This window comes from Conger conger, chromosome 2, assembly GCF_963514075.1.
Source record: "Conger conger chromosome 2, fConCon1.1, whole genome shotgun sequence".
NCBI classification, from domain to species: Eukaryota; Metazoa; Chordata; class Actinopteri; order Anguilliformes; family Congridae; genus Conger; species Conger conger.
Window position 1 is genome coordinate 25656044 of NC_083761.1, and position 12071 is coordinate 25668114.

Here is a 12071-nt window from a genome sequence, read left to right on the forward strand (position 1 = left end):
CACATCACTGCAAAAAAAGAGTAGCAAACACAGGTCTAGCTGTTCACAGGACAACAATACAACGTACCTTAAACAACAAAGACCTACATGGCAGAGTTGCCAGACAGAACAGCCTCAACACAAAATGAATCGTCTGAAATATGCAAAAAAAACATTAAGAAGCCTGAAGCCTTTTGGAACAAAACTTGGACTGAAATCAATTTTGCCCACCAAAGAAGGTATGTTTGGGGGAAAAAAGGGTCTTTGTAGAGAAGAACACCATGCCAACTGTTAAGTATGGAGGTGGATTATGCTTTGGGGTTGTGTGCAGCTGGGGGCACAGTAATATTGTGCGAGAGGGGGGGAATAATGGGTTCCGGCAAATATCATGAAATTCTTGAGGCTAATGTTCAGCTTATGTCAGTTCAGACATTGACGCTGAAGAGAGGTAGGGTATTCCAGCAAGATGATGATCCAAAACATACCTCAAAATCAACCATGAAGGACCTCCAGGAAAGATGGAAGAAGGTTTTGGAATGGCCACCACAATCCCCAGACTTGAATACTATTGAAAATCTGTGGAGAGATATCAAGGCCAAAGAATATTTCTGTGCAAGAGATGTTCCGCCAGAAAAAATGAAATAAATAAAAAAATATATAAATATATATATATATTTTTTTTAACTGAAAAAGAAATTTTATATAAAGTAATCTTGCTTTTTGACCAGGACAAATATATCTCTCCATCCATTATCACCCGCTTATCCGGAGTCGGGTCACAGTGGCATCCCTGTCTATATATGTATATAAATGTGTGTGTGTGTGTGTGTATATATATATATATATATATATACATATATATATGTATATATATGTATATATATATATATATATATATATATATATATGCATTCCCAAGCATCACAGATTTTCAAGCCACTTGGAAGCATGCACATACTGATGTACATACAGTACAGACCTTTCTGCTGTTCAACAACATGGAGTTCCATTGAGGGCTATTTTGGGGTATATACCTTTTTACCAACTTATCCAGACTTAGACAAGATGTTCAGTTTCATTTTCATTTTTGTGCATTCACTGGCTTGGTTTCCATGTTAGCATAACATGTTAGCTTGGCATAAAGACTTGAAGCCTATTGCAGTCAGTAGCCTACCTCCTTCAAAGTGAAGAAATACACCTCCTTATTTACACAAGGTAGCATGTGTATTTGAAATACTCATGCAGGAAAATTGTTTTTAAAATGAGAGATGGTGTTTTCAAAGAAGTTTGACGGTTGGAACTATAACCTCTGAACATATATGTATCCTGGATATACTGCCTCTTTGTGCTATGTCTGTGAACAAAGTACTCTATTAGGGCATACGCAACTGTAAGGATACATGCGATTATAGTTCCAGCCGTCTAACTTCTCAGAAAACAATGTCTCTATTTTTTTAATTTCTTTTTGTAAATCCCGTATGTATATTTCAAATACACGATACCTCGGAAACATGGAAACAGAGCCAGTGAATACAAATAAATGAAAATGAAATCAAGCATCTCATCCAAGTCTGTGGTAAGTCGCCAAAAAGGTATATTTCCCAAAATGTTGGTGTATTCCTTTAAAGGATTAAATACAAGTGCAGGAGATAAGTTGGCAGTAAATTGCGGAGGCTTATGAATCAGTTTCAAATATGGACACTTATAGGCTTAAAATGAAAGCGGGCCCCCCACAGAGAGGGAACACTCATTAGAGGAGGAAAGGAAACCGGTATTTAGTCAAATATAATACATTCTCTCTGAGGTACTAGTTAAATATATCGTTGTTGGCTTTTTATATCTGTGGAAAAGGAATGGAGGAAGCAGCTTAGTCACTTCAGGCTATGCTGATTGGGGGAAGTCATTATCGTTCCCTCTCTTGGCCCAGTCCACCCATAGCCCCACCCCCTCATAGCCTCTCATTCCCACCCAAGCAGCCCTCATTCATCTCACTGCTGAAGGGAGATCATAGTCCAATCACGGCTCTGAATGACCGTACGGTGTGGAGGAATCATTGCCTGCTTTTATTGTGAACAGTGTTTATTGTGAACTGTATGCTCAGTATTAGGTATTTATTAGACTTATTGGTCTTCTGCTGTAGCCCATCCACGGTTTGATGTATTGTGTGTTCAGAGATGCTCTTGTGCATGCCACTGTTGTAACATGTGGCCGAGTTGCCTTCCTGTCAGTTTGAACCTGGTTGGCTATTCTCCTCTGACCTCTCTCATTAACAAGGCATATTCGCCCACAGAACTGCCGCTCACAGAATGTTTTTTGTTTTTATGGAACATCCTCTGTGAACTCTAGAGACTGTTGTCCGATCAGTCGTTTCTGAGATACTCAAGTCTGGCGCAAACAATCATTCAACGGTTAGATCACATTTTTTCCCCTTTCAAACTGAAGCTCTTGACCACATCTGCTTGCTTTTATACACTGAGTTGCTGCCACACAATTGTCTGAATAGATACTTGCAATGACAAGCTGGTGTACTGGTGTATAGTACCTAATATAGTGGTAAATCGTTGGCATTTATATAGCACCTTTATCCAAAGCGTGTACAATTGATACTTCACCCATTCACACACACTCAGGCTTCCATGCAACCAACCAGCTCGTCAGGAGCATTTGGGGGTTAAGCGTCTTGCTCAGGGACACTTCAACACACCCAGGGCGGAATCAAACAGGCAACCCTCCAACTGCTAGACTACTTACCGCCTGAGCCAATATCGCCCCATGCTCATTGAGTGTATCTCCCCCTTCCAAAAAACTAAATGAAACCAAAAAAACAGAAAAGCTACAATAAAAGCACATTTGGTCCTTTTAGCACATAACTTGTAAATATGTGAAACAGAGCAGCTGTGGACCCATTGATCCAGTACTGTAGGAACAGACCCATTGACACCATGGGTGTTCGCCTGTAGCATTAGCACGGCACGCTAGCTGTGTTCCTTGTTGGTTTCCGACTGACCTACATAAGAGGCAGGCAGGTCACCCTGGCTTTTAACACTGCACAGTGCATTCATTTTCAGTTTTTCAGCACTGACAAAAGATGTTATTTCTGGACAATAAGCAGGTGTTTATTATTATTATTTCTCAGCATATCCATTCTTAAATTAATAAAGATGTATCCTTGTGACATGGGTGAGTTTTCTTTCATCCTGAATTTTAGGATCATAAATTGTTGATGCACCTTCCTGTGTTTTATTTATTTATTCACCGTTTTCAGTTACATTTTATTTCCTTGCTTTTATTTGTTTGCGAGTCGCTGGATTAATTGCAAATGTTATATCGGATTTGCACTATGGATCACCACCGGCAATGCATTTGTATGAGAGGTGCTGAAGAAATATAGTTTATTCTTTATTATTTAGTATATAGTTTTGTAGTGTATGTGTATCGGCTTGTGTATGAAGCAGGTCTCTTATAGCAGGTCTGAAGTTTTTGTCCCAGCGCAGATTCTGCAAACAATCCTCAGATTTCAGGGGTCTTTATCCGACCTGGGTCAAATCCGTAATTGTTTTGGATTCAAATTCGTTTCGGTGCTTGATTGGGACCAAACAATGGGGTTTGCACTTTTTGAGAGTATTTCATGGGTTGCAATCAAGCAGCCAAAACCGGACTTCTGTTTTGAAGCTCATTTGCTGGTCATTCTGAGAGACGGTGCTCACTAGCGCCACTGTGGTTGGCTCCTGTATAGGTCATTCAGACCCGTTTAAATGTAAAGTCAATGGTACATTTGCGGTCAAAATGGTACAAATTCAATACTTTTCTCAAGAAAATGTAGTCGCAATCTTTGTTTTTTTTCTTCATCAAATATCTCCCCATGTGGCGATATTCTATAAGTTATTGTGTTTTTATGATGATACAGCAGCACTTTGCGGATGAATCGGGGAAAGATTACATCACTCTATCTTACTCGCTTAGTGAAGGAGCCGCACTCTGCTTTCCTACTGCGCTGTCTGGCTCCAAATTGTACAACATAACGGCACCATAAGCTTGAGTTCCGCGGTTTCAAAACACTTTTCACAAGCCCATGGATAGACAGGGGGTGACTATTTTCTAGAGTCTATGGTTCCGATACACCAGAAAAGCTCACTAAAGCACAGAAAATCATTTGAATCCAGAACAATTACATATTGGACCCAGGTCTGGTCTTCATTAGCGGCTAACCCGCCCTCACTCTTACCATACACTCTTGCCTATTGCTCCCTCTCTCATCCCGTCCTTCTCCCTCTCCCTCTCTCCGTAGCTCAAAACTGCTCCGGTCTGCGCACCTGCGCCCAGTGCCTGGAGCAGCCGGACTGCGGGTGGTGCAGCGACCCCAGCAACACGGGGAGGGGCCAGTGCGTGGAGGGGTCCTACCGGGGGCCCATGAAGAGTGCGGCGTCCAAGCAGAGCCGCGACATGGTGCTGGAGCCCGGGCTTTGCCCCCGCGACCGCGGCTACGACTGGGCCTTCATCTCCTGCCCGGGTGAGCCGATGACCGCTCTCCGCGAGGGACCCCAGGTGGCTGTCGAGGGCTGGGCCTCGGTGGTGTCATTAGCTGACTGTGGACTGCAGTCATTCATCCCTGAATTAGTTTCACCTGGCATTGTGCCCTGGATGGCTAGCTGTTTGAGGGAGACTTCTGTGCCAGCTGTCCTGTAGCACTATGTGGCCTGTTGGGTTTAATATGGCTTACTTGAACGTTAACTCTGTTACAAAAGTTAAAAAGGCTTTATTTTATGGCTGTAGAGTCTGTGTTTCTTTTTTTTTTTCTAATGGAAAATTGTCTTTGGTCCATAAGATAATACGTTTTTATCTTAAGAAATTATGGTTATAATGTCTAGAATTTTCAACACTTCATTCACCTCATTGTTGAATAAAATAAACTTCAGTTTGCCAGTTTGTACTGTGTTCTGTAATGTGAGCCAATCACTTTTCTCAGCGGGAAGGTATTTGGGTAGAAAATAAGCTGTTCTCTGACTAGATGCCCTGTTTTCCCAGCATGCCAGTGTAACGGGCACAGCACCTGTGTGAATGGCAGCGTGTGCGACCAGTGCCGAAACCTCACCACTGGACAGCAGTGCCAAACCTGCATGCCCGGTTACCACGGAGACCCCACCAACGGCGGAAAGTGTCAAGGTGAGTGTCCTGACCACAGACAGCACGAGGGGCCAAATGAGGGCTGGTGCAGTGCATTACTGAGGTTCCTATCAGCGGATCGATGTGCCATAGTTGGGAAGTGTTGCCTAATTAATTGACTGTTATCGTCCTGTGACACAGTTGCTTGAATTTTTTGGGAGTGACAACCGTGTTCATTTTCGAGAGTGAATAACATTCACAATAACATGTTTACATTGCAGAGCAATGCAGGGTTAAGGACCGCGTGAACTTGGCTCACTGTGTGTGTCTGGTAACAGAAATCACTCTCCTAAACAGAACTTGCTACAGCTGAAAATATTGTCTGCAACCGTAACATTTGGTACAGCGAAATATGGTGACTTCCATGGCATTTTTAGAAATGGTAATTCATTCGTTTGAAAAAAAAAAAAAGAAAGAAATGAGGTTTCCGTTTCTGCATGACAAACTGCCACTGACAGAGACGTCATATAATTATCGTTTGCTCTCATGAATTAGCTTATTTTAGCTGACATACATTGTGTAGATGGGCTCATTTGACCAAACAAGGAGCTAAGGTGCACATGCAGTGCCCTGCTAGTTGTCCAGTGCGGTTCTAGTTCAAACCACATTCGCACACAAATTCAGTGGTCAATTTCTGAACTGCATTTAGCTCCGATGGGGAGTGACAACTGTGGTGCTCTGCAGTGTGAACGTAGCCAGCGACACTCGCTGCTACAACATGGTGCAGCTTGTAGCCTAATGGCTAAGGCACATGTCTAGGACCCTGAAGGTTGATAGTTCAAGCCCCAGTGTAACCACGATGAGATCCGCACTGCTGTTGCCCAGAACCTTGCAAGCATTGCTCAGGGGGGATTGTCTCCTGCCTCGTCTCATCAACTGGATAAAAGCCTCAGCTAAATAAAACATTATTTACTTGCGTACGTACGTACTGACTTGCTTACTTGCTTTTACTGGCTTGCTTACTTACTTGCATACTTACCTACTAACTTATCTACCTGCTTACTTACCTACCGACCTTACCTTACAACATGAGCGCAGCCATGCTGGTAAAAGGCAGTGCTGCAGCTCGTTTGCAAGTGCAGTTGTGCTCCTCAGTGTCTGAAAAGGAGCTCAGAGACGCGACCGCCCCGCACTTTAAATACTCGACGCTCCGCAGCGCGAGCCACGAACCCCCTGGAGGTCTGTCCCGCTGCTTTTAATAGCCGTCCATCTGTCTGTTTAATGACTGCTCGGGGAATGGCGGATTGTGTTTGGGCTGTAAGAGTGTAGTTAGTGGTTATCTCTTTATTGTGCCGTTGCTCATTAGCGGGTTTTATTATCGGGTTGTGTAATGAGAGCCGATGGCTTTTCGCGTGTGATACGCGTCGCGGTGGAGCTACCCCCCTGCTGAGGTGGATATTTGCTCTCTGGGGAGGCCCTGTGAATGCTGTGCTTAATTATTCATGCATCGATATTACAGCGCTGTTCTTATAGGCCCTTGCTAATACCTGCTCTTCTGCACGGATTAGGCTAAAGAGAGGAGCTGTGGGGGAAATGCTTACGTGTGGATTAACAGCGCACACTCTGTTCGCTTGCACACACACACTCGCTCACTTTGTTTTTCTCTCGTGCTGTATCACACCGACTAGATGGACAGACAGACACGCAGACAGACAGACACGCAGACAGACAGACAGACACGCACAGACAGGCACACGCACACACACACACGCTCCCAAAAGGGTGAGATTACACAGACCAGCTTATTGTGCCGAACACAGGGAAGCTTAGAGGGGAGAAGCGCTTAGTGTTTAATAAACTCATTTATTCAGAGCCGCTCGCCGTTAGCACTCTAAGACCCGCGCGTTGATCCGCTCCTACCTCCTCCTGACTTTCAAATCCCCTCTCCTCTCTTAAGGAAAGGTCGTCTCTGCAAACTGTTTACTTTCACACGCCGACCAGTAGCCCTCTGTCACCAGCGTCCGTGGAAACGGGACATCTCAAACTCGTTTCGCGGCCAAACGAATAACAATCCTTCCGGCTGGACGTAACCGGGCGGATAGAATTCTGCTAGCGCGGTTTGAGATTTTAAATAAAGCAGGCGACCGTTACAACAGTCGAGGAGACAATAATATCCGTGTCGGGGCAATAACGAACCGCGGAAGCAGGTGATTAATCACTCCTCTCCTCTGCTTCAGTGTTATTGGAGAGCCTTGGGGCGAACAGACGCAGAGAAACGTCTCCGCTGCCTGGCTGTGCCTCGCCGTGCTTCCGACGTGTCCACTCACTGCTCCGGATTCTCATTTATATCACCGATGAAACTTCATTCAGAACTGTCCTATCAATAATGCCTAATGGCTATGGCACATGACTGGGACCCAGAAAGCTGCTGGTTCAAGCCCCGGTGTAGCCACGATAAGATGAGCTGTTGGGCCCTTGAGCAAGGCCCTTAACCCTGCATTGCTCCAGGGGGGATTGTCCCCTGCATAGCTGAGTCAGCTAAGTTGCTTTGGATAAAAGTGTCAGTTATGTCAGATCAGTTGCTTATTATTTTATCTGTGTATTTGGCGATCGATTTGCCAGGAGAGGAACGCGTTCCCGCACCGTAACCCCGATCGCTCTGTAAATGCCGAACGCTGGGTTAATGACACGGTGAAACTATAAATACCTCACCTCACACCCTGCACACCAGACCTGGGTGAAATACGTCATTGTTTTGGTTTCAAATACCTTTCTACTCTTTTCTCAGCTTGTCTGGTGCATTGAAATACTCTCTAAAAATAAACACCCGCCTTTTGGTCCTCTTGGTTGGCTCAGTTACGCCAGGCAAGATCAATCGAGCACAGAAAACTTTTTGAGTCCAAAGCAATGAGGTGTTTCACCCAGGTCTGCTGCACACACTATAAATGCCCTGAACACATTGAAAGCTCTGAACAAATACGGATTGATATACTTTTCTTCTCTATTAATCTTGCCTGGTGCCATTGAGCCTACGAAGAGGACCAGAACACAGTGCACCTTCTGAGAGTATTTCCTAGGTTCCAATACAAGACAGTGTCAGCTCAGTAAACCATAGAGAAGTATTTGAATCCAAAACAATTACGTATTTGATCCAGGTGTGGTTGACGTAGCTCATTGTTATTAAGCCCCCTTATGTCCCCCACAGCGGCCCTGAAGTCAGATTTGTCCTTAGTGTCTGAAGTTTAATCACATATATAGTTTTACGCGAGGTCAAGTGCTCCAGAAACGGAAATCTGTAAAATGTAACGTACGTGTCGGACACTGCAGAAGACAGAGCGTTTGAGCCAAGTTGACCGCATATTTTGAATTAGAATATTATTCATTTTGACATCATTATCTCTGGACTTTATAAAACGACTGCTGTTTGGAACGATGGTGCAGGATGTGTTTGTACACATTGCAGGCATGTGTCTGTGTGTGTCAGTCTGTTTCTTTGGGTCAGCCTGTCTGTATTACCCCATTGACGTCCCACTGTGCTGTGATTGAAAGCTGAGTACGGATTACCTGGGATCTGAACCTGCCAACCTGCGGCTAAATGCTTAAATTCCCACTCCCCGTGCCACACTGGCTTCTTGCGTGTGTGTGAGAGAGCTGCATGTGTGCTTGTGAATGTGTGTGCTCGTGCTGTGCATGTGTGCTCTGTGTGTGTGTGTGTGTGTGTGTGTGTGTGTGTGTGTGTGTGTGCGCGTGCGCGTGCGTGTGTGTGTGCTGCATTTGTTCTCACATGTGCCTGGTCACTGCAGATGTGTGTGAGCTGCCTGTGTATGCGTGCATGCGCACTGCATGTGTGGGCGTGTATGTGAGTCAGCTGCGTGCGTGCGCGCGTTTGCTTGCGGTGCCCTCAGCCCGTCCCTCTGCTCAATTTAAAACAGCCACTTTCCAGATCGAGTCGTGAATTCCACACTCATTAGACACCCTTCCCCATGGAGACTCAGTGCTAATACAGCTGTTATATTTTCCAGTCGAACACAGTCTGTTTTCTCTACTTATATGGCTCTTTGCTTAACAGCAACGTGAACACCTGGTGCTGCCATTCAAGGATTGGACAGGGCTTTCTATAAATCCCCATCATAACTGGACTGCTGACTGCAGACCTGGGTCAAATACGTAATTGTTTTGGATTCAAATACTTTTCTACGCTTTACTGAGCTTGTCTGGTGTATTGGAAGCTATGAAATTCTCCCAAAAACTGCACACCCCACCTTCTGGTCCTCTCGTTTGGCTCAATTGCAGCAGGCAAGATCTATCGAGTACAGAAAAAGTATTTGAATCCAAAAGAATTTGAGCCAGGTCTGGCAGACGGCAGGCAGGCGTCAGGGTCAGGGAGCAGGGTCTGCAATCACTGGGAAGCAGGAGGACCGAGGGCGCTGACTAATTTGCTTGCTAACGTGCTAAGTAGCTGGGCCGTGAATCTGATCTCAGGGTTAGCCATTGAACAGCCAGCTCTTCATCCTCTGATGACCGCTGGGGTTTTGATATTCTCTTGGACATTGCAGATACAAAAGGGAGAATATATTTGGTGGGTGGGGTACATGAGGTAGTGGAAACATGCTAAAAAGTTTCTGAAATTGATCTTTGCAAAAAGTGCAGCACTCAGCATGCGTGTGCACGTGCGAGGGAGAGCTTGTGTCTGAACCCTATAACCTCTTCCTTTTGTATCCAGCAATTTGCTTTATAGAAAAAGCTTGTATATTAAAGATTAATTTTATGTTTACATTTTTACTCTAGGTTTATAATTAATTTGCTGTTTTTGCCATGCATCATATCTCCTAATTTCAATTTCTGCCACAATAGAACTGGAACTGAATATATATATATTTCTTAGTTATATCCACCATTTCACATTTCATGTTTTGCAACTTTGTTCAACTTTTTGGTAAATCAGTAATAAGTCAAATCTGTACTGAAATAGTACTGATTACTGGACTGCCAATCAAGTTTAGTGTTATTGAATGTTCTTATTAAAATCATTTTTGAACTGCGTTGTGAGTCTGATGGGTGGCTGATTAATAGATAACTTTTTAATAATGTCAGTCTGTTTAAAATTCTGGTTGAAATGACTTAAAAACAGACATTTCCGTCGCTTGCATTTAGAAAATGCTGATTTCTGGAAGCTACTGTGGTCTCTGCACGTAAGAGAATGTCAAAGAAACGTAGACTCCAATGAGTGAATTTTTAAAGCATGGTAGATTGTAATCGCTGGATTTGAAAAAACTCCATATGTATTGACTTTTAAAGAACTGTAGATTATAATAAGTGGATTTGATAGAACATTAAAATATGGCTCCCAGTTTGGAGAACATCATAGATTAGCCTTTCTGTGAATAATTCTGTTTTAAAAAAGATTTTAATTAAAAAATTAACTCGTGCTGATTCTTGGAAGTTTGTTGCTGTGTTTATAGTGAAGTGTTGTGTTCTGGGAATGGTGGGGCTATTGTTTTGAGTGTGGGGGTGTGGTGATTTAAATGTAGAGGAACGTGATCATTTGGGTACAGTAGTTTTATGCAGTGTGTTGAGTTGCCTGTTTTGTGTGGGTTTTGTTGCTTTGGGTGTAGTGGAGTGTGTTGATTTGGCTGTTTGGTGTGGGTTTTGTTGCTTTGGGTGTAGTGATGAATGCTGGTTTGGTTGTTTGGTGTGGGTTTTGTTGCTTTGGGTAAGTTGTGAATGTTGATTTGGCTGTTTGATGTGGGTTTGGTTGCTTTGTGTGTCGTGGTGAATGTTGATTTCGCTGTTTGGTGTGGGTTTTGTAGCTTTGGGTATGTGGTGAATATTGATTTGACTGTTTGGTGTGGGTTTTGTTGCTTTGGGTGTAGTGGAGTGTGTTGATTTGGCTGTTTGGTGTGGGTTTTATTGCTTTGGGTGTAGTGGAGTGTGTTGATTTGGCTGTTTGGTGTGGGTTTTGTTGCTTTGGGTGTAGTGGAGTGTGTTGATTTGGCTGTTTGGTGTGGGTTTTGTTGCTTTGGGTGTAGTGGAGTGTGTTGATTTGGCTGTTTGGTGTGGGTTTTGTTGATTTGGGTGTAGTGGAGTCTGTTGCTTTGTTGTTGTCACAGTCACAGCTCACCCGATTCATCCATAATTCATTATTCATTATTTCTCTCTACCTGCATTTAGAATGACCGTTTTTCTTATTTGCTACTCAGTGCCAGTGTGGGATGTGATAAAACATGAATGATTAATTGACCGCAGCAGACAAAACAAACCCGACGCACGCACTCATGTGCCCAAAGTAATAGCATGTGGCGAGTAGTGTTTTGTGTTTGTTATGTTGTGGTCGGCGTAGACATGGGGAACGACCGCCCTTCGGTTTTCCCTCCGCTGTTGTGTAGTCTCCTTCAGGCGGCTCAGGCTTTACCTTCCGGAAGATTCCCCTTGTGACGGGCCACTGGACGACTGACGGGGCCGTCTCCGTCAACACAGGTCTCTGTTTACTGAGCAGTGTGATTAAACCGCTTGACCGCTTCTCTGTGTCTTTTCCTCTCCCACTCCCTCTCTCTTCCTCTCTCTCCCACTCCCTCTCTCCCTCCCCCCTGCAGCTTGTAAATGTAACGGACATGCCAATGTGTGCCAGGTCCTGACTGGGAAGTGCTACTGTACGACCAAAGGCATCAAAGGAGACCAGTGCCAGCTGTAAGTCCCCCTGCGACCCCACGTACACACCAAAGCGATACTACGCTTGCTGCACCACATGACATTCGCTTAACCAACGCTTTTATCCAGAGCGACTTGGATAGGAGAGTAGTAGGAAAAACATGTAAAACTTGATTTATGTAAGCAATAGAGCCAGGCCTGGCTAACGGCATTACCAGACCAGCGAGGGGAGGTGGCATATTCACTGTAGTGCCACAAGCCCTGTCAACATTTCCTCCATCAAAACTGTCGAGCACAGACCCATTAGATCCCTTCCAGTTAGTGTCTGTGTGTGTGTGTGT

General features: G+C 44.3%; 1 protein-coding gene across 1 annotated transcript in view; it reads left to right on the forward strand.

Moving 5' to 3' along the window:
• atrnl1b (attractin-like 1b) overlaps positions 1 to 12071 on the forward strand; it is a 143122-nt gene that overhangs the window by 66980 nt on the left and 64071 nt on the right. Inside the window, exons 18-20 of the mRNA XM_061230943.1 lie at positions 4268 to 4489; positions 5005 to 5142; positions 11676 to 11769. Of these exons, the coding sequence (XP_061086927.1) occupies positions 4268 to 4489; positions 5005 to 5142; positions 11676 to 11769 (454 nt within the window). The remainder of the gene's footprint in view (positions 1 to 4267; positions 4490 to 5004; positions 5143 to 11675; positions 11770 to 12071) is intronic.